Source organism: Labrus mixtus, chromosome 11 (genome assembly GCF_963584025.1).
Source record: "Labrus mixtus chromosome 11, fLabMix1.1, whole genome shotgun sequence".
Taxonomy (NCBI): domain Eukaryota; kingdom Metazoa; phylum Chordata; class Actinopteri; order Labriformes; family Labridae; genus Labrus; species Labrus mixtus.
Window position 1 is genome coordinate 19621886 of NC_083622.1, and position 27014 is coordinate 19648899.

General features: G+C 39.5%; 3 protein-coding genes across 4 annotated transcripts; 2 read left to right on the forward strand and 1 right to left on the reverse strand.

Moving 5' to 3' along the window:
* Positions 1 to 357: 357 nt before the first annotated feature.
* On the forward strand, positions 358 to 6098 carry LOC132984028 (26S proteasome non-ATPase regulatory subunit 4-like). The gene is made up of 10 exons (XM_061050638.1): positions 358 to 478; positions 1293 to 1433; positions 1517 to 1631; positions 2048 to 2134; positions 3645 to 3713; positions 3811 to 4026; positions 4136 to 4244; positions 4376 to 4513; positions 5484 to 5539; positions 5645 to 6098. The coding sequence occupies exons 1-10, from the start codon at positions 453 to 455 to the stop codon at positions 5813 to 5815; spliced, it is 1128 nt and encodes a 375-aa protein (XP_060906621.1). The 5' UTR covers positions 358 to 452; the 3' UTR covers positions 5816 to 6098.
* Positions 6099 to 6668: 570 nt separating this feature from the next.
* znf687a (zinc finger protein 687a) lies at positions 6669 to 15698 on the forward strand. Its single transcript, XM_061050654.1, has 11 exons — positions 6669 to 6744; positions 7236 to 9178; positions 9964 to 10219; positions 10334 to 10521; positions 10622 to 10806; positions 11336 to 11512; positions 11604 to 11766; positions 11846 to 12085; positions 12186 to 12298; positions 13146 to 13248; positions 13330 to 15698. Exons 2-11 carry the CDS (start codon positions 7256 to 7258, stop codon positions 13960 to 13962), a joined length of 3981 nt encoding a protein of 1326 aa, XP_060906637.1. The 5' UTR covers positions 6669 to 6744; positions 7236 to 7255; the 3' UTR covers positions 13963 to 15698.
* Positions 15699 to 15874: 176 nt separating this feature from the next.
* Positions 15875 to 26889, reverse strand: otoa (otoancorin). 2 transcript variants are annotated; one of them, XM_061050656.1, is made up of 29 exons: positions 26731 to 26889; positions 25804 to 25882; positions 25637 to 25698; positions 24901 to 24922; positions 24666 to 24714; positions 24321 to 24453; positions 24112 to 24174; positions 23818 to 24014; positions 23596 to 23729; positions 22891 to 23009; positions 22646 to 22760; positions 22284 to 22414; positions 21970 to 22185; positions 21715 to 21888; positions 21384 to 21524; positions 21173 to 21222; positions 20524 to 20644; positions 20320 to 20438; positions 20083 to 20224; positions 19797 to 19990; positions 19630 to 19720; positions 18613 to 18746; positions 18299 to 18479; positions 18062 to 18211; positions 17840 to 17982; positions 17443 to 17579; positions 17177 to 17274; positions 16524 to 16686; positions 15875 to 16147 (listed from the first exon to the last, which is right to left on the reverse strand). In XM_061050656.1, exons 2-29 carry the CDS (start codon positions 25859 to 25861, stop codon positions 16065 to 16067), a joined length of 3420 nt encoding a protein of 1139 aa, XP_060906639.1. In that variant the 5' UTR covers positions 25862 to 25882; positions 26731 to 26889; the 3' UTR covers positions 15875 to 16064. The 2 variants fall into 2 exon arrangements, with proteins under 2 accessions (XP_060906639.1, XP_060906638.1); XM_061050655.1 differs by having other exon boundaries at positions 22284 to 22407; positions 22627 to 22760.
* Between the last annotated feature and the right edge of the window lie 125 nt (positions 26890 to 27014).

Sequence of the window (27014 nt, forward strand, 5' to 3'; positions counted from 1 at the left end):
ACACGTGAGTCTATCACGATCAACGTGCATGACTTTTTTTTTTTCCCCTACTAGAAATAGACAACTTTTTGATGGTACTGTATTAAATGTTTTTGTTTTTCCATACTTGGTAGTGCCCCATTCAGCGTGTCCTATTATTTCACCATGAAATCTTGGCATGTAACGCACCCCAGTAATCGATGGGGTGGCTGACCCACTATGAGCCTGCTTCTACCCATGGTTCTTTTTATATAAACATATTTAAATGAAAGCAAGCAAGGTAATATTAAATAATAATATCGTATTTTTGCATTAGCCTGGTTTTAACATTACCCTTGGAGCGGATTGTATTCCACCAGTAGTAACCATAGGTGGTAAAAAAAACATTTATTTCCCGCAATGTGTATGTAATATGTAACAAACAACATTACCCATAAGTCCTCACGGTGACGTAGTGAACCTCAGACGTCAAGATGGTGCTTGAAAGTACTATGGTCTGGTAAGGAATTACAAATCTGTTTAAAGTTAAGAATGTAAAGACTTTATTTTATTCAAAATAAGCTACAATTAGATTAGCGAAATGCCCATGTTTTGATTTGGCTGGCTGTAACATTTGTCAAAGTATCATTGTTTTGTTTAATGGTTAAGATGCTCACGCTATTCCCTGAGTCACTCCATAACCTAGCTACAGTTAGCAAGCCAGCGCTTCCTGCACATAACAACGATATGTATGGTCATATTATGTCCTTTAATCTTGTAAAATGTTTATTAACAATAATGGATGTAAAATCACTATCATACATTATTTAAAGTAAAGTCCAGCGAAGTCCAGACTTTGCTCCGAGAGTACTAAAATAGCCTTTTTATTGACGCGTTAGCATTAGCTAGCCAACAAACCCAAACCTACTTCTGTATCGAAAACATGAAACTCATTGTGTTGTTTTGTTTCGCCTATACCAGTTTAAACAAGATCACGTGTTTGCTTATTTAATTTCACCTGTTAATTTATCAAAAACTGACGTGTTTGTGTTGTTTAATATCAAATGTATCCAATCCTCTCTTTTGAGATGATAAAGTACTCTTGAGATTCATCATTTACCAAAACTGTGATCAGTCTTTATTTGACTTAATTAATTGCTTCAGTGTCGCTGTCAACCCCTTTTGATTATGTAAAGGTTTACACACATTAATACATTACATGAATGTGTAACATACATACATATTTTCCTATTGTTGATGTTGACCTATCACAGTAATGTAATCTGTCTGCCAAAATGAGTGATCATAACCAAAACTGTTCTTCTGTCTTTAAGTGTGGACAACAGTGAATACATGCGCAATGGAGACTTTCTGCCCACCAGGCTGCAGGCTCAGCAGGACGCAGTTAATATTGTTTGTCACTCCAAGACACGCAGCAACCCTGAAAACAATGTGGGCCTCATCACCATGGCAAAGTAAGAGACAGTACGCTCTGTTAAATTAACTTAACATTTGTGGTGTATAAAAATGACAACACTTGTCTTGTGTCTCGATGAAGCAATTGTGAAGTGCTGACAACACTGACTCCAGACACGGGCAGGATACTGTCGAAGCTGCATGCTGTGCAACCTCGAGGAAACATCAGCTTCTGCACCGGCATCAGGGTAGCACATGTGAGTATGGGACTCTTACATAGTTGGTCCTCTCAGCTTCTATAACAGGGAACCAATAGAAGATCTAGGAACAAATTGGTGTGGAAAGGCACATTTTGAGACATGGGGGACATGGAGTGTAAATTAAGGTCAAAGATAAATAGCCTTTACTTAAAAAGGTCCAACATGTAGATTAGCTCAACTCTGAGTGCACCCCTAAATATTCAGGATAAACTCAGGGCAAGCATAATATAAACTATAGGGAGGTTTTTACAACAGATATTTAAACTTGTGATAAAAAGAGAAAACGGTGACTTTTTGTCATATTATTAAATATCTGTTTAGAAAAGATCTATTTTTCTATTTGTCACAGAAATGTATTGGCACTTAATTTGCTAATTTTTCTTTCTTTCTTTTTTTTGTGTTTCTCACTGTAGTTGGCGCTGAAGCACAGACAGGGCAAGAACCACAAATTGCGCATTATTGCATTTGTTGGCAGCCCAGTGGAGGACAATGAAAAAGAAGTGAGTTAAATTGTGGGATAAGTCTGTCTGTTCTGCATTATATTTGTGGTTATTTTGTTACCAGACAATTACTTGATATTCATTGAGATTCATAAAGTAGACCTAGAATGATATCAGGTACAAAAAATCTGTTGAATTGATTGTTTACACCCTTATGAAGCTTTTTGTTCAACACATTCTTGACTATATATATTTAAAGAAATGCATGACTGCAGTAAAAACAAGTCTCTTTTCTGGATATATATATTATGTGGATCATCTAGTGAAGTTGAGGAAATCTACAGGTTTGAGATATGGACTGATTAAAAACAAGCTGAATCAGCAGTACTATTCAGCATACTTAGTGAATTTTCATGTCTAGTCGGTTACAGAGACTATAGTGTGTGAAATGGATAAACTGAAATTGTGGTTTGATGAAAATAAATTATCGTTGAACTGGAATAAAACTAAATTCATGATTTTTGGAAATAGAAAAAAGGAGGAACACATCAGCATGTCTGTAAACGGTGTTCTCATTGAAAGAGTTTCTGAAGCAACATTTTTGGGAGTCATAATTGATGAGAAACTGACGTGGAAACCTCACATAGAATATGTAAAGAGAAAATTGTGTAAATGTATTGGTGTTTTGTACAGAGCAAAGGAAAGTTTGGATTCTGCTTCTCTCCATATGTTGTACTGTTCGCTTTTCTTCCACATTTCACTTATTGCAGTGAGGTATGGGGCAGCATGTATGTGACCAACACTAAACCTTTGTGTCACAGAAAAGAGCGTTCAGACTTACAAACAAAGTGAACGTGAGAGAACATACTAACAGACTGTTTACAAGCTCACGTGTTGAAATTTCAGGATCTAGTTCACTTGAAAACATTGTTAGTCATGTTTGAAGCTAGAAATAATCATTACCCAAAAATGTACAGAAGTTGTTTGTGTTTACATCTAATGAGGAGGATCATAGATGGAGATTTAATTTTAAAAGTCCATTTGCACGCACTACATTAAAACAAATGTGTATCTCAGTAAATGGAGTTAAATTATGGAATTCTCTCAATAATCATTTAAAATGCTGCTCAAGTATCATTCAATTTAAAATAATGTATAAAGAAAAGGTTCTGGGAAATTATGAATGTATTGAGTTAATCTAACTGATTGTATTTGATTGTTTCTATATTGTTGATCTATTCTTTGTTTTGTGAAGAGAAAACAACAGGTTAGCTTATCTCAGTATCTTTTGTTATTAGGAAAGGGGCAGGTATTGTAAGTTTTCTTCTTCCTGCTCCTGTTTGCTCATGAACAGTGTTTCAGTATTATGAGAAAATATTTTTTGTTGTGTATTATGGTGTTGAAACCATACACTGAAATGAGCAAATGAATCAAATATGAAACGAAATTTACATGAGCCATCTGTAATGGAATTATTCAGACATGTTTTTGTTTTTTCTTTTCATCAAAAATGTTTATGTCCTTGATAATACATTTTGTTTATGTGTCTGCTGAATGTATTTTCTTGCAGCTGGTCAAAATGGCAAAGCGTCTAAAGAAGGAGAAGGTCAATGTGGATATCATTAACTTTGGAGAGGAGGTGAATATATATATATCAAAGATAAACACACTTTCTTGACTTTCCAGTGTGTTTTTCTGATCTGCTCACTGGACTTTAATCTTCCTCACTCCTGCAGGAGATGAACACAGAGAAGCTCACAGCCTTCATTAACACACTGAATGGCAAAGAGGGTGCAGGCTCCCACCTGGTCACTGTGCCTCCAGGCCCCAGTCTGGCTGACGCCCTGCTGTCCTCGCCAATCCTCGCTGGAGAAGGGGGTGCAGTGTTGGGTCTAGGTGCCAGTGACTTTGAGTTTGGAGTGGATCCAAGTGCTGACCCAGAGCTGGCTTTGGTAAGAGAGAGGAAGACAAGAGTCCTCAATGGTTCACTGGCTTATGTATGGTTTTTATTGTACATTTAAATCACTACTTTTCTAACTGAATTCTTCCTGTCCCTTCTAGGCTCTCAGGGTGTCTATGGAGGAGCAGAGACAACGACAGGAAGATGAAGCTCGCAGAGTGGCTGTTGCATCAGCTGCAGATGCTGGCGTTTCCTCCCCTGCCGCAGATGGTGAGAAAAAGAAACCTCCCACTTAATATGCTATCATAGGTGCAAATTTCTGCACGTCTTCAGAAGAGGTTTAGTAGCTGTCAACCTGAGTGTGTCCCCACCACATAGATTTATCACTTTTTCTGTTGCAGAGTCGGATGAAGCTCTGTTGAAGATGTCTGTTCCACAAACAGACTCATCCACACCTGCTCTACCAGACTTCAGTCGCATGACAGAGGATGAACAGATCGCCTATGCTCTGCAGATGTCTATGCAGGGAGCAGGAGCAGGTTGAACACTTGTATTTAATCACACCAATACATTTAAAAGGCATATCAGAATCTTGTACATTAAGCTCTTCACTCTCATTTATGTACGGTAACTGTACATCATGCATTTGTCAACTCCGTAGTCAGTCTGTGGTCATAATGGTTAGTTTCAGTTTTCACAAGTGACATTCTTTAACTTCCACTTTTTCTTTAGTCTCATAAAATGCTTTGAAGCTGATAAGAGTTGTTTTGACATATATGTGATTCTAACAGCTCATGTTACACTAATCATCCCCACACTACATTATTGCCTTTAGGCTTGGGGCTCAAGACATATTAAAGAAGGCAGAAGAATCCATTTTTGTGGCTTCAATTTAGAAGTGATGTGTGTGTTTTACTGGTATTATTGATATTCTTGAACCTGTAATAAGCCACAGACAAATACCAGAGTAAAAAGTATCTGCCTTGTACGGTACAGTACTATATGATACACTTTATTATCCCCTTGGGGAAATTTGTCTTAGACACCAAACAACTAAAACAGGCAGAAAGCAGCAGCATGTGAGTGCGGGTTGCAAGCAAATCAGCTTCACAGAAAGTCCTGCATTACTTTATTACTGTATCATTACTGTGGGCAACTTTAACTGTTTCAATCCAGCTGCTAGTTGGGATAACGATTAAGTGGATATGCTGATGTTGACGTGATCAGTAATTCTTGGTATAAGTACCATTGATAGTGTATCATACTTGCTTGTGCCAGTAGGAGTAGGAGACTGGGAAGCCAAAATGTATTCCTAAATATCTCTTCTGTGATTAACTACAAAACTGTTGTCAAGAATGATTTTACAGGGGTGTGGTCTATATTTACAAAGTATTCTATTAGCCTCAAATATAGTACAACCAGACTACAAGTGATGTATTACATAAATAACAGGCATCAATCTGCAATACTAGTAGTTTCTTGCCACATATCTGTCAATTTTTCATACAGAGTTCGGTGCTGAGGATATGGACACAGGAGCTGACATGGACTCCAGCAAAGCTAAGGTACGCACAAGCCTTTCTCAGTTCCTATTTAACATTTTAATTAGATTAAAGAAAAGAGCTAGTTAAAGATGAATTACAATAAGAATGAATCTATTTTGCGCCCAGGATGAAGAGGACTACGATGTCATGCAGGATCCAGAGTTCCTTCAGAGCGTCCTGGAAAACCTTCCCGGGGTCGACCCCAACAACGAGGCCATCCGTAACGCCATGGGCTCTCTGGCTTCTCAGACGAGCTCCAAACCTGACAGCAAGAAGGATGAGGAGAAAAAGAAATGAACATCTTAACAGATGAACTTTATATATGATAAATAAAAAAAACCTGAGAATTGCACTGCATGTGTTTATTCACAGTAAGGTTATCACTATCCTTAAAAGGAACCATTTCTCCATTGACTTGTTTATGTAGCCAAATTAAACAACTTTGCTCTTTTTGACTGTAAAGTTAAAGGGCCTGTTCTTCATCCATTGTTTTGTGTGTCAAGCAGATATGCTTACTTTGAATCTTTTGTAATCAGTTATATGTGCAGGTATCCTTAATAAATTTACAGATTACAATGTGGTACTTAATCTGAGACTTCAATTTACATACTGTTTTGTTTACTACAAAAGCTAAAGTTTTAAGATGAAATGTAAGTTTTACTGGTAAAACAAACAGGTGTCATTCAATTCTTCAATTATATATATGCATATTAGGATGGGAATTTCATTATTACTCATTTTTGATCAAGAAGGGAAGACACTTGATCTTCGTTAGTAAAGATAAATATTGTTATTAAAAAACAAAAACAAATGAAAAGACTTTATTTGTCCAATTATGATCATGAGAGGTTTCAGTTTGAGCTTCATGTAATTTCTAAAAAGCAGATGGGCATGTTGGGGTTCTGTTTTAAGTATCTATATGAATCTGCATGAAATCTACAGAAAAGAGTTTGGATTACAAGTAGTTCAATCTTTAGTTTTCTAGGAATGGAGTGTATCCTACCTAAACAAAGTTGTGTTTGTTAAAAATCACAGTGGACAGTTCCTGTTGGTAAGGTTTTTGTCTTTAAGGCAGCATGTGATTTTGTTGTGCACTACATTTATTTCCTCTTGTGCATTAGTAAACACTTGTAAAGCTCCTGGGAAGTCACCCGTCGTCGCGTTTGGTGACGAGACATTTGTGCGACACAGAGAAAAGTCAGGAACCAACTTCGCGAACCAACCAGGTAAATAAGATTAATAAAAGCAGGTTAGTTTAGATTCAGAAAGGGTAAACATAACGTGTAACATCCAAAGTTTACGTAGCGCCGCATCAGCTAAGTGTTACATGAATGTATGTTTTTGACGGTAGCAAGCCCAGCTAACAGATAATGCTAACATTAAGCTAGCTGGTAGCCACTTGTTGCAGCTAGTTTAGAGTTTGTCAAGTTTCACATGCTTTAAAAAAAAAATGTGTCAAACTGTAAATGCTTTGTTTGTTTATTATTATAATCACAACGTAGACAGAGAATAACGACTCGTCTCTTCATGTTGTTATTGTCGACGCAGATGTAAACCCAGCTGTCACATTTTTGATTTGATTTAATCTTTTGTGTGATGATTAGATTAACTTTACTCTATGTTACCTGATAAATGTCTTTAGCTTTTGGTAATGACTTAAAAACAACTGCCACATACCACATGAAGGATGAGGTGTAACTCTTGATTTGCTCATTAGGTGTGAGCCTCCTGCTGGCAATGGGGGACATGAAGACCCCAGACTTTGATGACTTGCTGGCAGCTTTTGACATCCCAGACATCGATGCCAAAGAGGCCATTCAGTCAAGTCCAGAGGAGCAACAGGATGAAGATGGAGCTGATGGAGACGAGCGAGAGATTGGGTCTCCGTCGTGCTTCACCTCCTCTTCGACCTCGCTAAGCAAGCCCCCCGTGGTCAGTGTCATTGTGAAAAACAAGGTGCCACCTGAGTCTTACGAAGAGGAGGAGAATAAAACCGACAATTCCTCAAGCAGCGGTGTGAACCCTCAGGTTAAAGTCAAGTTTAGTGACCAGGCGTTGCGGCTTTCTCCTAAAATGTCTGCTGATTCTGTTCAGGAGCTTCAGATTGCAAATGGATTTGAGGAGTCTGCCCCAAGGGATTCAGGACTCTCCAACACAAAGCAGTGGCCTCACTCTTCACCGCTGCAATCGACACAGCTCGCTAATGAGGGTCAAAGTGATAACGGTGCTGAGGTTGGGTCGGTCCAGAACACTACGGATGACGTGAACAACTTGAAGCCTATCCTCCACCTCCAGTCTTCTGCTTGTGTCAACCCCAACTCATCATCACCTCCATCCCTACACTGCATCAGCCCTCACCCTCCATGCTCCCCGAAAGAGGAGGAACCTTGTCTCCTCAGTAATCTATCTTCCTCCCCTCTACAGAAAAACAGGTCTGTTCTGGCTGGAATAAAGCGTGTGATGGACTCAGATGAAGACGACTCAGACCTAGATTTAGGAAGTCCACTGGTGATCCAGGAGAGCCCTGAATCTGAAATGTCTTCCCCTCCAAAATTCAAACACAGAGCAAGAGTACAGACCAAGCTCCTCCAGTCTCCCATGTCAAGCTCCAATCTTGACTCTAATCCTCCTAATCTTCCTTTTCTGCAACCTGCAAATCCTAAATCCACATTTGAGGAAAAGACACCATCTTCCTCCTTCAGTCTTTCCTCCACAGCTACTCTGCCACAAAGCCCCCCGGACAACCTCCCCTCTTTCAGCACGACCTCTAGATCAGCCCAAGAGGAGAAATACCCTGAACATGTGATTGATGAGAGGGACTCACCTGAGAGCCCACCACCCAGTGAGACAGGTCTTTTAGTCTCCAAGAGAAGAAGCGGCCCTGATTCTGCTCAAACGTCAGGCCTGGCAGCAAACCACAAGGACTTTCAACCTCAAGATGAGCCCATGGAAACGGAGCCCAGAGAAGTAAAACTGTTGGGAGAAGCTAAGGAACTGAGTAAAGATAGGATTGGAGATGGAGAAAACTTAACTGAGAGCTGTGGTTCTGATTCTAAGAATCATATGATTGCTGATGCTACAGACACTCCATTGCGTCCCCTCAAAGTTAAAATAAAAATGTCTACAGGCAGCGTCACAAGGACGGTGACTGGGGTATCACCTAAAAGAGGTGGAAAAGCCACTGTCAAGGGTGCGGATGCTTCAGAACCTTCACCAGAGCGTCATAACACAAGATCCAAGAGGGAGTTAGCACAGCAATCCCAGACCCTCCTCAATGCCAAATACAAACCTGCTGCAGACACAGAAACTAAGCCTAAAGTTTCCCCCACGGCTGTTAGCATCACTAAAACTGCAGCCCTGCCTTCCATCTCTGTCTCCTTTCCCAAAGTCACCCCAGGTGGGATCAACGCTCGCAGCCTGGCTTCAAAAAGTCTGCAGGGTGGGATGACACTCCCAGCACCATCACCCCTGCTCCACCCTCAAGGCAGCAGCAGACCTGCCTCCATAGTTAACAGCACAGGGGCGATCATATCGAAGAGTCAGACCAACCTGGTGGAAGCGTTCAACAAGATCCTTAACAACAAGAACCTGCTACCAAGCTACAAACCAGATCTGAGCTCCCCTCTTCCTGCAGAGTGGGGCCTCCCTCTTCCTGCACAGGTAGGCTGTTATTGATTTTTGCTTGGGAAATACTGTAAGTCTTACCTTGGATCAATATCAAAACAATTCTGATGGTTTTCAGTCTGTTCTGCCTGTGACCGTTGACCTGCCCTTCCTCTAAAATACACTAAATATAGAGTCTACACACACATGCCAGGTTTTTGTGATGTAAACATTTGAGACAAAGATAAATCCATTCAGATCAATAATAATATGGTTGCATTACTGTGTGCACAACTTCTTCTATTTGTGTGTACGACTGTGTTCTGATTTAACCAATCACATTCAAATTCATGTTAAATAGTAGTCAGAACACAACTGCCATCAGTTAAAGTGACTAATATACCCCAAATCAAGTTCAGCTTTTAAAGTAGGACTTACCTATTGAAAATCTTGTTACGTGACCCGAAGATGGCTGTGCACAGGAAATGTGCATCAATCTGACTGATTTGGAGCAAATATGCCAAGTCAAGATGTGCCAGCCTGATAGACTCCTAATCATTCAAACAGGAACAAGGGGCTCTTACCACACACGAGTACATGATGAAGCTGATCTGCTTGTTTTGTTTAGCATGAAACGTTTTATCTGATAAAGATATCAGCCTAACTTTAGAGAGTGAAGATGTAAAGCATGAAGTGGATGTGTGCAGCGTAACTCATCTGATATTACATAATACATTGTCTCATAGCTCACAATGTTCACACTGGCATAATATGTATTAGTTTATCATTATGTTATTACTCATACACTGTCATTTATATATACCATGTTTGTTCCCCTGCAGGGTTACCGCTGTTTGGAGTGCGGTGATGCCTTCGCCCTGGAGCAGAGTTTAGTGCGGCATTATGCTAGGCGCTCGCTGAGGATTGAGGTGACCTGTAATCACTGTGCCAAGCGCTTGGCCTTCTTTAACAAGTGTAGCCTGCTTTTACATGCCAGAGAGCACAAGGAGAAAGGCCTGATCATGCAGTGTTCACACCTGGTCATGAAACCTGTACCTGTGGAGCAGATGATTAGCCAGCAGGAACCCACAGCTGTAGGTAAGTGAAAATAGTTTTTGTTCTTTAATCACTCTGGAGTGGAATTAGATAAAGGTTTATTTACGTTTGATTCCTCAAGAGGGATGTCTCATTGTCCTTTGTCCACCTATTCAGGAGTGTCGGCACCTTCTACAGGCACGGCCATCTCAAGTCCAACACCCTCTGCACATAAAGCAGTGTCCAACAAGAAATCGGAGGCAGTGCAGTACATCGGTAATAAATGTCTTGAGTGTCAGGCTCAGTTCAGCAGCAAAGAGGAGGTGGCTGAGCATTTTCAAGAAATCCGACCAGCACAAACCACAGTGAGTCTTTTTTTTTTTTCAGGACAAAACAAGAACATTTTCTTAAATGATGTTGAAATGAACTCCAACTTCATTTCTGTCTTCCCGTTTTGTTCTTCAGCCGTGCACCGAGTGTTCTCCCCCCATGCTCCTGCCCAACAGCTGCAGTGCGACAGCTCACCAGCGCATTCACCAAGGCTGCTCTCCACACGTCTGCCCAGAGTGCGGGGGCACCACCAAGCAGCCTCGGTTTCAAACACACCTGGAACACACCTGTTTGCATTTTGCACGTCGCATTGGATACAGGTGGGCTATCGTTCCATGTCGTTCAGTCAAACCTAAGTCTACTGTGCTCTTGTACTACTGCAGACATTTTCTGTGTTTTTTTTCTGTCAATACTAGTGGAAGGTGCTTCACACGTATTATGTTTTCAGACTGTTTAAAGGTTTCTAGGCACCTTCAAATTTGTCACAAACGGATGGGCTCGAGGATGAGCTGATGAGATTTTGGTGGTCAAGTTTAACATAACCTTACACCTGTCATTTTCATAAGAAGGGGATAACTCAGACCTCTTTGGGTCATATTTATTTTATATCCGTCCAAGATAAATATACCATCAGAATGTATTTGTTTGAATCTCCCCTCGCTCTACCCCTAATGCACCTGTTTTTTTCTGGCTGTTGCAAGAAAAGTGCACAGGCAATGAAATGCCAAAGACATACTTAAAAGGGAATCCATGGTAGAATCATTCAGTTGGAGACTGATGAAGAGAAAGGAGAGACTCCGCAACTATATCTTATTATTCTTTTTCTACAATTCTTTGTTTTCTGAGCAGATGTTCCAGTTGCCTGGTGGTGTTTGGAGGACTAAACTCAGTGAAGTCTCACATCCAGCAGGCTCATTGTGACATGTTCCACAAGTGCCCCAGCTGTCCAATGGCTTTCAAATCTGCTCCCAGCATACAGACCCACATCAACAGCAACCATCCGCTGTTAACCGACGCACAGACAATGTACACAAACGGACACAAACATCTCATAATGATAAATGTTCTTTTTTTTTTTTTTTTTATCAACTGACTCACTTTTTCATTCTTTTTTCAGGTTGATCTTTAAGTGTGTGATGTGTGACACAGTTTTTACAAACAAGCCCCTGCTGTACGTCCACTTTGACACTCATTTGACCAATCAGAAGGTGCAAGTGTTTAAATGCCCTGGGTGTACCAAACTGTTTTCTCAGAGGAATTCTCTACTTGATCATTACAAGGTATACACATACTTATGCATTATCTCATACATTTCCCTGTTTTCCCTGCTGTATTTAACCATGTTCTCTATTTTCTCAGACTCATAAGACTCCGATGTTAAAGCAGGAGCTGCCTACTCCTCCAGCTGCTTCCTCTCGATCACGGCCTTCTTTAAAGTCAGAGAGCTCAGATGGAGACGACTGGATGGATGAAGAGAAAGAAGAGAAAGTTAAGCCAGAGAGGATTAAGGCCCCCTCTGGGTGGAAGTGTGCACCTTGCCATGCGCAGTATACAGACCGAGAGGACTACATTGCCCACATGGCCAAACAACATGGCAAGGTCTGGGACTGTTTGTTTCTATTTTCTTCTTTTTTTTTTGTCTGTTTTTTTAATATCACATAGATGTAATCATGATTGTTTTGATGTTTGTGTTGTGCAGACTTTGAAGAAGTTTCCTTGCAACAAGTGTGAAAGCTCCTTCACCACCACCTCCAGTATGAGACGTCACATCAGAGACAAGCACAAAGTCACCAGTCGAGGCTTTCGCTGCCAGTGAGTTTTCCACACTCCTCCTCCTTAAAGGGATACTTCACCAATTTGTATTAAGCTTTATATCATTAGAAACCTGGTAGTATTTTTGAATGGTCGTGCATCCCGCCCTCATTTTCCCCTGAGAAGGGAAATCTTTGTATTTCTAAGTCTGAAAAGGAGCTTCCAGTGACGCAAAAATCAATATTTTGCGTCATCAGAAGCTGTCGCGGTTAGCGGGGTGAAACTACAACGCTAGTTCCTCATATTTTCGACCACTGAAGCTACAGACCAATCACAGATCAGTGGGTGGGACCTCACTCCCAGAATCGAAACTTAATGTCCACCATATTGCTTGGAAGCTATGCTAACAGGCTCTATGGAGAAAAAATCAAAATATAGCGGTGAGACAGCTGCCGGTCTTGTGTCTTGGCCGCCGCAGCAGGCCGCAGCAGGCCGCAGCAGGCCGCAGCAGCCGAGACACAAGACTGGCCTGTTGGCAGCAACCGTCACGCGGCTATATTGTGTCTTTCATCCACATGAGCCAAAAAGACACTTTCTGCCTTTTCTGGGCCAAGAAGGCTTATTTCACATTTCTACTAAATATATGACCCAATGTCAATACAGATTCATGTTTCAACGGGTGAAGTATCCCTTTAATCCTCATTAAAACACAAAGGTTGTCTGAACTGACAATCAAAAAGTCTGTAATTAAGTTATTTAAAGAAATGAGTGTTTTGCAGATGTGGCAACAATTGAAATGGAAACATTCAACTCAGATAGTGCCAAGTTCAATTCATTTCCTGTCGCTAACTCCTGACACACAGTTGTGATTACAAGTGTGTTTGTGTTTTTGTTTTTGTTTGTGTAGGTTTTGTAATAAGGGTAAGAAAACATTCAGCAGCAGAGCGTTGCTGGAGAGGCACATTCAGCTGAGACACAGAATGGACACTGAAAGCTTTGACACACTGATGGTGAGCCACTCTGTAGCTTTATGAAGAAGTCCAACACTTTTCACCCAGATGGTTTTAACAGCAGATTTCCTCTGGTCCCAGGGAGATGGAGATGAGGCAGACAGTTCCTCAGAGCAGGACAGCAGTTTGGGGGCCTCCCGGAGACGCAGAGGAGCTGTAAAGAAGGAGCAGGATGAGGATTCAGCAGACGGGGTGAGTCCAGTGAAGAAGCTGCAGTCTTCCTCCTCCTCCTCCTCTGCTCCTCCCTCTTACTACCCTCCTGAGTCTGGGTTCCGCTGTGCCCCCTGTGGCTTCACCACAGAGGACCAGGCCTTGTTCCTGGAGCACATCAGCCAGCACCAGCGAGGAGGGACGGAGGGTGGCGGTCAGCAGTGTCAACAGTGCGGCGCCTGCTTCACGTCCACCTCCGCCCTGTCACGCCATCGCTTCATCTCTCACAAAATCAGAAATGCATTGAATGAAAACCAGCAGCAGTCAGTCAGCGTGCACCCAGCACCATCTCACAATAACGGCAGGAACCACGATGATAAGACTTCTCTGGACGGTTCTGCGCCAGCGTCGCCGTCCTCCATAGCTCCAGGGCTTGAAGAAGAGGGCTCACTTACATGTAAGGTGTGCGGGAAGCAGTTTGAAAAGTCATCAGATCTAAACACACACTTCAGAACTCATGGTATGGCGTTTATTAATGCAAGAAATGCAGGAAAAACTACCTGAGATGCCATTGGTGGGGTAAAGTAGTGCGGTTAGGTGATGACAAAATATTTTCAAGTGCCTTATTTGTCATCGACTTCTCATCAAAGTGTTGGTTTAACACCTATGCACTAATTTATCCAAATATTTGTTTGAATATATAGAGTAGATTGATTTTGACTGCTCAATATAACTAACCTTCTGCTTGTGACACTCAGGGCATCATGCTGCATTTCTGTGCTCATCATAATGAAATCAGAGCTTCTCTCTGGTCTGTGAGCAGGCAGTCTGACTACTTCTCTGTTCTGACTGTATTCACAGAATTATGTCTGGACTGTGAATGCAGGAACCAATCCTTAATGTGATACATTTAATTGAATGTTGCTAGGCAATGGAATGTGTCTGTTGTGATTTCAATGTTGTCATACTATAAAGGAGTTTTTAAGGTGCTTTTTAGTTTCTCTGCAAAGCCCTTTATTTTTTATATCTTTGAAAATTTGCTGGTTAAGAACACGTTTGCTCAGTCACTGTTTACTGTAAACTTGATACGTATTGCCATCTATTTTCAAAAAGATAAATTAACATTTTTAGATTGAATTATATCTTTAAAGTTACAATCTTTGACATTTTCAGTTTAATAAATGTTTGTTACTACCTACTACTATCTTTTATCCAATGAGTTAGCATTATGGGGATTGAACGTTAGGCCCATTAATGAAAGCCCTTAAATATTCTGTTAAGAAATAAGTTTCCAGTCGCTATAACTGGGAGAAGTAATTGATGTCAGCAGTGATTGGTCTGACTTGATAAATTATTTTTTTTCTGTGGCACAACAGACCAAAAAAGATCCAGAAGTTGACATTCAAATATAACAAATTCTAACAAATCCCCAAAAATAGTTGCAAATGTGATAATGAGATGAGGACATTGAACAAAAATTTCTGCAAGTTCACCGTTTTGTTAATTTTTTTTTGTACAATCTGAATCTGCAATCACTGCATGAACTCAACTGAGATCGACTTACTTTAAACGCAGCCATTGATTATTACACATTTTAATGTTTAGATTTCTGATAATTTACAAGGACTTTAATGCTTCTTTAAGAAATGTGGCGTATTCTCAGTGTGCTTGAAATGGAAATAATATTGTGTGTTTTGACTTTTGATTTGTAAATCATGTTTTTTTGGATTACTGTAAACTGATCATTAGTATGCATGTGATCTTAGGTTTTTTTTTTAATCATCTTCGATATTGCTAAAAAATAGAATTATCATGCTTCAGCTTAACGGACTTCATTTCTGGTAATCAGTCGTCTATTGCTGCACATGGAGTGAAAGGCACAGATCAGGCTTTAGTGATTGACAGGCCACATCAACACAGGGATGTCAAATCACAATGTCAGAATAGATTTTTTTATACAAAGACATGAATGGTTTCAGTGCTGTTTGTTTTATTATTTTCTATAATTTTGGGCAAGCTGATGCTTGTCTAAAACATCTGCGGCCCCAGGATCCATAAAGGACGCACATAATCTGAGCACTCGTGTGAGTTTGTTTTAGAAAGAGTAACTACCCCTTAAGTGTCTGACATGTTTGTGCTTGTGTTTACTACTTAGGAGATCATCCATTGTTTTAAGACACACTGTTATATTTAACTGTCTGTTTCTGCATTGACGAGACGATTTCTAACCAAATGTTTGTAAAAAAAAAAAATTCCATATTAAAAAGGGAAAAAAAAATTAAAAGACATTAAAACTGAAATTTTTTGTCTCCTTTATTATTGTTTTTTGTCCTTTATGTGTAGGTAAGAAGTTATTTTAATATTCTTTATTGAGATTTTCAATTTCTATTTTCTCAGTACATCAGATATATTAATACATCCTATACAGAGGAAATCTGTAGATCCAACATTAAATATTCTACATCATTCTATTAAAATATACTTTCTTATGAATATAAAGAGGCTGAGAATCTAAAGCTTGATAAAAATAACAAAGACTTCTTATCCTAGGTCATTTGATTATATTGTTATGTTGATGTTAAAATCCACAAACTGCTCAAACAGAATGAACATTCGACTCTCTTCTTTCTTCAACTTCGTTTTGCAGTAGTGTGTGCTGACTGTTCTCACAGCAGTAGTAAGCTCATGACGAGGAACAGGAGGGGCTTCATGAAGGACAAGATTCCCTCCACGGCCAGCGATGGAGCTCCTGAATAAGAGAGGCATGAAGACTGAATGCAAAGACTTTTCAATGAAGGTTAGATTTTTTGAGTATAAAACCCATTTTTCTGCAAAGGCTTGGATGCCTTTTTTACATAAGTACATCTACTAAAGTATTGGAGTATTGACTTGAGTTTAGTAAGTACTGTAGTTCATCAGTGACTACGACTAACTTGTTCATTTTTATATATTTAGGGTTGTAAACAAGAAGCTAGATTTTGGTATCTATGTTTGGTATCTTCATCTATGATGAAGCCTTGATGTTTTTTTATGCTTGAAATCAGATCTAATTTAAGCTTCTATGTACAGAAAATATAAATCGATTGACTGTATGAATTTAAAAAAGTGCAGATGGTTCTGTTCACCTGACTGACTGGACGGAAGTGGTTCTGGTGTTGAATCACGAGTCCCTGTCAAGGCACTTTCAAGAGCAGACCGTTGCTTTTCTGTAAGGGCAGCCTGCTGTTCACTGGTTACCATGGCAGCATTGTCAGGTCCAAGAGCTCTCAGATGATCTTCAGTGAGTGCCTGGAGGGGAGACAGCAAGTCAGATGGGTGGAAACAGTTTGAGCCCTGTTTTCTGTGTAGCAATGATCAAATACTGCTACTACAAAAGTCATGCATTCAAAATCTTACCCGAGCAAAGGTATAAAGGATTGTGAGAGACAAGAAAATCAGAAAAAAATGTAAACACTTGACACAGTGACTTATAACATCATATAGCATATTTTTTGTTGTAACTGACTGAGAAGGAGGTCAATTTGATCAGCTTAAGTGTTGAGCAGTTCGTGTCAACCATTTCTACATTTGAGTCCTTAAACCATTTCAGTCTGCAGTAAGATTTAGTTCAGTCAAATAATATCAAAAAGTTGATTTCAGACACCTTTGATCTGAAAACAAATATTTAAACTAAAGTTGCAGTTGAAATACTCAAATTAAGTACAAATACCTGTCCATAAGTAACTGAACTTTTCACCTCAAGATGAAAAAACCCAAAGGTTAAGAGAAAGTTGCTTACAGCGAAGTTGTTTGGTGTAATGAGCGGGATGCTGGATGATCTGAGAAATGAGAAGACTGGTGGATTTATAGAGGCCAAGTCAGTTGCATTCAGTCCAGCTGGGGGTGGGGGGAGAGAGAGAGAGAAAGCTGGTCAGTATTTTGTGAGCCCACAGCACAAGGACTAAAAGAAGCCTCTGCAAGAAAAAAGCTTATAGAACTTTAGTGGATGAATACAACAGGGTTTAGTATCCTGCAGAAAACACAGAGAAGAGGTTAACATCTAACCAATGATGTTGCCCAGGTCAGACACTTCAGCTTCAGTCCAGGTACTGGGATTTCCAAACGCAGACACAGCAATATTTTTCAACTGCTGTGCAATCTTAGAGGAGCACTGAATATAATTTATTGAGTCAACAGCCTCCCTGTGACAAACACACACACACACACACACACATATATATATATATATAAATATATATATATATATATATATTTATATATATATGTTACATAAAGCATTGGATCATCGTTTCGTTGTCCTCTTTGTAAATAATCCAAATATTGTATTATGCTCTGTAGAGTGCATTATCTGTGGACCTATCAAAAAAAATGGTTTCATTGGTTGATATGTCATCATGGTGTCATGAATAAATCCTAGTTGAATTCTGTACGGAGCACAAACTTGAAGGCGTCGACGTTGATCTGATTGATCTCATTGGAGCTGAGGCCACAGATGAACTGGTTCAGTGAGACCAAGTCGGCAGCTTCTAGCTGCTGCACTGTTATGGTGTCATGTCCAGCAACTGCCATCCACACCAGCTCCAACTACGTGAGATGAGTAAGTAAGTGACATGATATATCAGTATAGTAGTCATGTAAATGTGAGGCTGTTCTTATACGTTACCTGTGACTGTGTCCAGCCACAGTGGGAAATGTCCTCCAGAGAGTCCAGTGAGAAGGGAAGAGTCAACAGGTTTTTGGCCGAAAAACCCTGAGTTATACATCCCAGCTGCATCACCACACTCTCATTCATCTGAGACACCGGGCCAAAGGCCTGTAGAAATACACATTAGTAACTATTATCCAAATGAATTGTGATTATGAGGAACAATCAGAAGCTCAATCAATGTCTCCATTGCACCTCAGTTGCTTTATCACTGAGGACAGCCAGTTGGTCTTGGTTGTAGTCAGGGACATCCCCAAGTGTTTCCACAGTGGTAATGAAGGTTTCCACGGAGATCTTCTCCAGATCTGCATGTGTCCAGAAGACATTGCGAGATTGAAGTTCTTCAATCATCTCTGCAGTTGGTACTTTAGCATCCGTGTTTCTCACTGAGAGAGACGGGAAAAAGAAACATAGCAATAAAGAATCCACAAGTTCAATGCAATAATACATCATCAACAATATCATGCACATTATCAGTGACCAAGAATCAACAACAACACCACACATAGCATCCCTTCTTACCGGTTCTCCTTCTGCGTGCAGCATTCGATGCGGTGTTGGTGGTACATTCAAAGAGTTTTTTTCCCAGAGCGCGGATTGTGCAGGAGGACATCAGGGAATAAAGAACATCCTTAACCCATGGCTAACAGAGACAGAGAGAGGGGAATACGTAGGTATGTAAGTTAATTAACTTAATTTTAAAGACAGGTAACACAAAAACAGTTTGAGTCAGAGTTTGGCTCACTTTATAACAAGCAGTTTTTAAATTTGATTTCCAAAAGGCTGCTGAGTGGTTTAGTTAAAATGTTAAGCAGGAGCTAAGTCACCTTCATTTACTGAATAAAAGATCACTAAAAACAAACCTGAACTTCACTTGTCGCCTGTGGAGTGATTACAAGTCTGGCTGCTGCATATTTCACAACTGAAAATCTAAATCAAGGGTGGATACTTTATTTATTTATTTAATATTTAAGTTTGTTTTTTTCATTATTTAATGGGGAAGTAGGTTGCTGTAGTCATGTTGTGTTCCTGATATCCAACAAAGGCAACAGATTATCTGGCTCAATTGATACTGAACCTGTTATATATACTTACCCATAGAGAAAAAAACATATTTCTGATGACATAATTGACATAAATGTAAGGAAGTTTAAGTCTAATATTGTTCAGAATTAACAAGAAATGACAACGACTGTTTTTTTGTTTTTTTAATAAAAAGTAACTGAACAAAGGCGGCGTTAAATTGACTGGGGACCGCCTGAGATGAGGGACAGCTTTGAGTAGGGACACTAACAGACAAACAAAAAACATTATATAAAAATATTTAAAAAATATTGTGGGGTAAAGTATCTGGCAGCAGATTGAGAGGCGCAAATCCAAGATTGTTTCAATGAGGTTGTGCATGGCAGTAGGGAGTAAAATTGTATTAGTAGTATTGTGTTTTGAGTAAGTCTTGATAGATCTAGACCAGATATAAACTAAGAAAAATTGTGGGCAAGCATGTTTGAGAAACAAAGGATACACACCTTACATGGCAGAGCAGCTAGGGCTTTGTCATCCAAAAGTAGGAGACAACCGAGTTTGTCCAGAGTCTCAGCTGACCAATCAGAGGAACTCCTGCAACAACAAAAAATGCATTCGCTTTCTCTCTCTGTAACAACTTCTGCGTCAATTGGAAGGTGTCAAGTCATACCCATAATTCTCGATGATCAGCTTCGTTAGATCTGCAATGTGTCTTTGAGGAATTTGCTGGCAGGAGGCCATTGCCTCCAGGCTGGTGTTGCGGACATAGGGGGCCATGAGGCGCAGTTGGGAAGGTGAAAGCTCACACAAGAGCGGTTGGAGCGTGGCGACATCGTCAGTTGTTATCACAGAGAAGTCCTTCCCCTGCAAAATTTGCAGTTAATATCTCAGGAAGTTGCACGCTCTAAATGTTTATAATCAATGTTAAGCAGGAGATATAATTTCCTTGTTTGTACATTTGCAATGCAAAGCAGAGCTCTCTTGATGATTTCAGGGCGGGATGGGGAACGGAGCGGTAATGAGCTCAGGTTGGCTACTTTCATTTTATCCAGGAAGACAGGGCACACAGAGTCAGGCAGATCCTTCAGCTTCCTGGGCCTGTGGTAGTTTAACATGATACAGAGAGTAAGAGCAGGCAGATATCACAACAGTTATCTCACTTAAGTGTAGAAGAGAAAAGAATCATTGTTTACGGCAGCTGAAGGAGTAAGATTGGGGGAATTTCATCCATCTCATCATTAGTGATGGTTTTGAAATAATCAACTCTCGTTTTTTCCAAGGGACCGAAAAGCTTTCGTGCAGCACACCCTGCCTGAAAATGGAAATTTGTTATCAACAGGCATACTCTATATTTGTATTTACATGCATACATAATGAATGTAAAAGTAAATACATACCGCTACTTTGGGCAGCCACTGTGGAGTCTCTTCTATGTCCTGCACCATGTTTTGAACTTCACTCTCTCCTATTTTATCAATCATATTGCAGGTTATTCCCTGAAGGACTGAACGGAGCTTCCTGGTTTGGGCAGTAATGTTGAAATGTAAGCATGTGAATGACAGACATGAACATACAGTAACAAGAACAGACTCAGTATTAAAAACAACTAAATATATACAACAGGCCACCGCTAGCCTTCTTTAACACGTCATTCCTCACTCTCTCCGATTTCTGACTCTATTCACTGTCCTGCCTCTAAATAAAGTCATAAAAAAGCCAAAACATACATCTTTAATGTATACAATAGGCCTGTGTTACATGGGAATTTATTGAAGCTTGATTTTTTTCACTTTGTTATAAGTAATGAAAACATATTTTTGGAGTTCTGGAAATATTCTTGGGATCAATAATTAGTTATAACAATGAATACTAGGAGCTCTTTAGTTGTTTGTACGTGTTATCATGAGTTGAACTTATTGGAATAAACAACTGTAAGTCATGATAAAAACATTTGAGCCTTGTCAGATGTCTTTACAGCAGGACTTTTTATTGCCATTATCCAGAGCAGGGTTTCCACCATTTTACTTCAGAGCTACAGGTACTCACCTGAACAAAGGCTTCTTTTGCTTGAACATCTTCTTTGCCAGGAAAGCTGCCTAAATTTGAAACAACAAAGTCGTTTTCAGTAAATGCAACTTTTAAACTCAATAACCTAGTGAAGAGGTAACTGAAACATAAATGAAAGTTTCTGAAATCCATATACGTTTATGCTGAGTGCATCAAAAACCTTCATAATTAGCATCGATTTAGAGATTACCTGTGCTGGAGTCAATCTTTTATTCTTCAGTTGGTCCAAGGAGCTGATGTTTGCTTTCTCCAGGAGTCTGAGAGAAACACTGGGAATCATGGAGTCTGGTAGCTTCTGAACCAGCTCTGATATGTCCACATTCTCACTCATCTGCAGGGAAACATTTTTTACTTTCTTAAACAATATTTAAAATGGATGAAAGCTGTAATTTTGAAATATGATATTTGTCTGTTATATTCTCTGGATTTTTATGCAATTTTTTTTACTCCTTAAAAGACAGTTGTCATGAGATTCACAGATGGTCTTAATCAAATTAGCATCATTGCGTCTCTCTCCTTACCACCCCCTGCAGCATGGCCTTCAGCTGGCCCTTCCTCATCCTTTTGGAGATTTTCTTCAGACCCTCTATATCATTCAGGATCTCCTTGGCTCTGACACGCTTCAGGACACATCTTGGCAAACCTCCTGCGATTGAGCCAAGGTCCATCAGCTCCTTAACCGACACCTCTTTACACTGAGGGGAATCAGAATGAGGTTATTATAGAGCAAGAGGGGAACATGCAGGAGAAAAGCCTTAGCCGCTCCTCAGGCTCACCTTCTTATCTCCCAGGCATTTCTTGACCAGTGTGCGCAGCTGGCCACGAGTCCATTCAACATTGGATACCAATTTTTTGAGAACCTCTTTGATATCATCGCAAGCAAACTTGGACAGTTGTTTGGGAGACAACAAGTTAACACTACTGCCCAGGTCCTGAAGTGCTTGAGAAGCGTTGGAGTTTGACATCAAAGAGTCAACAAGGTTCTTCTTTAGCTTGAGTTAAAGACAAAGAGTAAATGGATGTTACTGAGATTCATTGAATTGATTATGTGTGTCCTGGCTGAGGGGGAAATGGGTAAAAGAAGTAATACCTTTTTGACTTGGAAATTGTTGACATCACAGTGATCAAGCTGCGGGAGGAGTTTCCTGCTGAGGTCAGCTGTCACGTTTTGATGGGCTGGACAAGAACAAGCCAGTGGGCTGAGTCTGAGGAGACTATAAGGTAAAGATTGAATTATTGCAACAGGTTCATTGAATCCGCTATCCATAACATCTGGCGCATTTATTCATTTCGTTGCGTTTTTTTCCCCTCTCCTTAATTTAACAATGCCCTCTCTCTTATCTGTTCAGACTTTTCCTCCTCATAAAACCCCGAGCCGCCACACAGAGCTGAGATGTTCACTCATATACACACATTCATTCATGAATACACACTTGTTCACAGAGTCTGCAGACTTCTCTGCACAGTTGGAGCACTCTTGAGGTCCTTGCAGAATGTCCTTAGACACACTTGGCTTTTTGCCCGACCCGGTGTCATTATTGTGTACTGAGAAGAAGAATTCACACAGCTAAAAGAGAAAGTGAAGGAAACAAATGAACAAAGAAACATCAAATCTTTTATTTTCTTTTATTATTTTCTTATTTTTCATTATTTTTTATCCGTTCTTGCAAGACTCCCCCTTTCTCTTCCCCCCTTACCTTTTCTCGGGTAGAAGAGTCAACATCTCTTTTTTTTAAACCAGAGATGAAAGGTCCCAATGCATCCACCACTCCAGAGCTCATCCATTTCAGTGAAGGCTTGCAGGGCTTCATCTGGGCTGCAAAATAAATACAGCTGTTACATATCACATTCATACTGCATGGAGAGGAAGTAACAGAAAAGAGGCAGGAAATTAACATCAGTTTAGACATTGAAGATGCACATTCACATGTAAGGATATGTTTTACTGTATACTGACTAGCACAGTTATAGGGAATTGTGATGTCCAACCCTGCCTCATAATCAGTGCTGAACACTATCACTTGTCCGTAGAACGTGGCATGTGCTTTGATTTGGCTTCCTGAAGTCAAATCCTATTTAAAGATCCAAACAAACACAATTGAAAACATTTGCATAAGAGAAGCTGCCATTTGCAGATCTAGTTCATGTCCCCCTCCATCTGGTCTCTGTTGTTTTCTTCCTGTTAGCTTTATGGATTCTACTTTATCGTTATCTTTGTGTTTCCCTTCTCTGAAGCTTCAACATCTATCAAACATCTACTTCAAAAGAGGTTGAGGGACTTTTCCTCTTCTTCACTCTCATTTAGTGTACTTTTTGTCTGTTCAAGCTTCTCTGCCTTTGTTTTCCTCTTCTGCTATAGCATTAAGAATCTAATTTTAAAACAAGTGTGCATATTCTCTTACTTGATTTTGAGTCAGGTGATTGGTTTGTTGTACAGTTGAAGTCGTTCTGGAGGATCTGCTCTTTTGCCCATTTCAACACCCGAGTCCTTTGTTGTGCAGACATGACACCATACAACGACCGCAGCATCCCCATCCTGCAGCCAAAAAAAAACATTTTACATTTCTGAGGAAACTTCTGAGTGATACTGAAGAAAGTAAGTAAGTGCACCAACTCAGCCTCACCACTTCATCAAATCTCGGCGCACTGCTACGTCAGGGAGGTTCACTCTTGAAGAAGGCATGTCCAGCACCACAGGTTTTGCAGCCGACAAAAGTGTGTCGTAGTCGTCTGAGCTGATGTTGTTCACACACTTTTTCTTCAAAGTTACCCAGGACATAGGGGCCATGAATGCTTTCATGTAGCATGTAGCCGATGGTTCCTAAGGGAAATGAGAAATGGCAGGAATAAGAAGAGAACTGATTGGATATGTTACCTTTTCTCTACTTAAGATCTTGACACTGGCGCAGAGTACTGACAGGGGAGGTCTTCATCCGATTGATCATGTTTGGAAGATTCCTGCAGTTCAACATGTCGTTTGTCTAAAAAGGAAAAGAGAGAGCGAGAGAATGCCATTATCTGCAGATCAGGAGTGGCTTTAAACACACAAAGGAAACATGACAAAACATCGTCTGTATGTGAATAGTTCTTATGTGGTGAAGGTGCTTGTCTGCGTATTCATTCACACCATTTTATCCATGTCGTCTAAACGGACTCTGCCAGGTGGGTTTTTGACAGGAGACACTGACTGCAAGACACTCAGGAAAGTAGGTAGGAAGCTATTGGATTGGTCCTCATTTGTTTCCTTTAAAGGCAGCTCACTGACAGAGAAAAGGCTTACATATTAGGTGTTGTGTTTTATTGTGTATTTATTTAATGTTTAATTAAAAATGAAATTCAGTTGAGCCCATTTTCATATTTTTTGCAACACGTGACTTCATGTTCATACAACCTGAACAGTATGGCAATAAAACACAACAAACAACAGAGACACGCAACAGCGATTTTCACAATAAGAGACGTGCAAAATGACCTGTCAACAAACAAAGTGTTCAGCAGCGTCATCTGAGGCATCGGGGATCCTGTTACACAAGAAGCGTCATATTCATTATTGAACAGTTCAAACACATGAGGACTGGTCTTAGAGGTTTTTTTTTTTAAATGTTTACTGTGTGGCTCATGTAACAGAGGATGCTCATAATGTACTCAAATAACACAAACATAAGAAGGACTACGTTTGTGATGGAGAGTGAATCACTCAGTCTTACCATTTTTCTTGCACTTCTTCATCTGATAAAAAGAGAACACAGCATTATTGACACTATATTTAACTTTTTAAAAGCACTTTGCTGAAGGAAGATTTTTTTTTCTTATTTTTACCTTCATGTTAACAGAAAAAACAAACTGATATAAACAAACCAAAGAGTTTTGGATTATTAGAACTAAGGTAATGTGAAATAACAGTAAATAACGCAATATATTATTGTGGATAGAATGGGAATAATAGACAATGAAATATTTGATTTTTTACTTGACAATTGATCACTTTAAATGGTTCAGAGATAAGAGTAAAAATGATTATTGTATATATTATATAGTATATATGTATATATATATTATTTAAATAACTTTTGGTAAAATGAGAACAAAATAAGCTATCTTAATAAAAATAGACTCAACACAGAGACTTTAGACACCCAGTGTTAGACCATGTGCTGTGTAGTTCAAAACCTTTTTGTATCACCGTCTCCCTCGTAAAAGAGAGGACGGATGCGATTTCCAATGCAAATACTTGAAATGGACAAAATCTAAGCTCCATTTGTGATGGCATCCTAATACAAAGTACGTCTGTATAGAAGAGTGTTTTAGAAGGGTGTTTGAAAACTCTAGCAAAAAGAAAACTAGACTGATTTGGAGTAGAAAATGTAAATATATCAAACATGGTTGTTTTGCAAACTACTTCCATATTCTACAAAGCACACGAGTCCTCGAGAAGTTACATACCAGTCTTCTGGCCATGTCTTTGAAGGCCTGCACATCTCTGGGCATATCATCAGGTTTCAAAGCTGAACAGAAAAAAACAAACAAACAACAATTATCACCTGAAGACCCACAGTCAGGTTCAAATTAAACAATATTTATGCACAAGAGGAAACACTGTGAATACTTACATGAAACTGCACAGGCAACCATGAGCAGGAAGACAAATGTCCCTCCTTTTGGAGACATGTTGAGAAGAAGAGGGTGCTTCTATGTTGGAGACAGAAATGGAAACACGTGATTATTTTTCATCAGAGGTTTGTTATGGAATAAATCTCCATGAGAGACACCTCCAGCTTTCTAACTAACTTCTTCCTCTGTGGTTTTGTGATCAAACTTCACTATAGTTACCATCCTTATAGCTCTTCCTGTGGGATTCTCTGTGGACTGTGGGGGATAACATGCTGTGATAAACAGGTTGATAATGTACATAATGTGCTGTGAGGAACTTTTATTTCAGCTTCTCCAAACGGATTAGACTTAATCAAATCGTCTTTCTTATTGGAGTCCCTACTTAAAGATTTGCATTGTGTATTTACCTATCTTAAATTTGACTGTAAACTATCAGTTAATTTGACTTCTCATTTGAATATGCCTTGTGTTTACCTAAAATCATTTAAAAAACAATAACCCAATAATAATAGAATACATATCAGCTCTTTAATAACACATTTTTCCAATTCCTTTTTCAGTCTCTTGTAAACTCAGTTAAGTCAAAATTGTAATGCCTAGATATTAATTTTCCAGATAGCAGAATCAGAATCGTTTTTATTGCCAAGTACATTTACACATACAAGGAATATGTTTAGGTGTATTGTTGCAAAAAATGTTAACAAGGGAAATAAAGCAAAATAGCAAGAACTTAAATAAAATAAAATATAAGAAATAATATGATACTGAAGATAATAAATAAAAGACAATTTTAACGTAAAATCACACGTTTTATACTTGTATTTGCTTGAAAGTTACTACTTTAACTGAATTACATACCTGAAACTATCAACACAGCAGAAAGAAAATAAAAACATTATTGATTTACGTTTAAATCATTTACTTACAGAATCTCAGCCTGCTTCTCTGTAGACTCCAGACACAACGCAGGATGTAAAATCAAGATGTAGACAAAGTGCGTGTTGTTCCTCTGCCTCGCTCTCTCACATCTGAGATGAGCTAATTATGTGGTTACCTTTACTCAAAGCAGGTGCATTGTGTTACAACATCACTGCTTGTGTGTGTGTGTGTGTGTGTGTGTGTGTGTGTGTGTGTGTGTGTGTGTGTGAGAGAGAGAGAGAGAGAGAGAGAGAGAGGTTGGGATGCCTTCTATAATTCCACAATGAGTAAA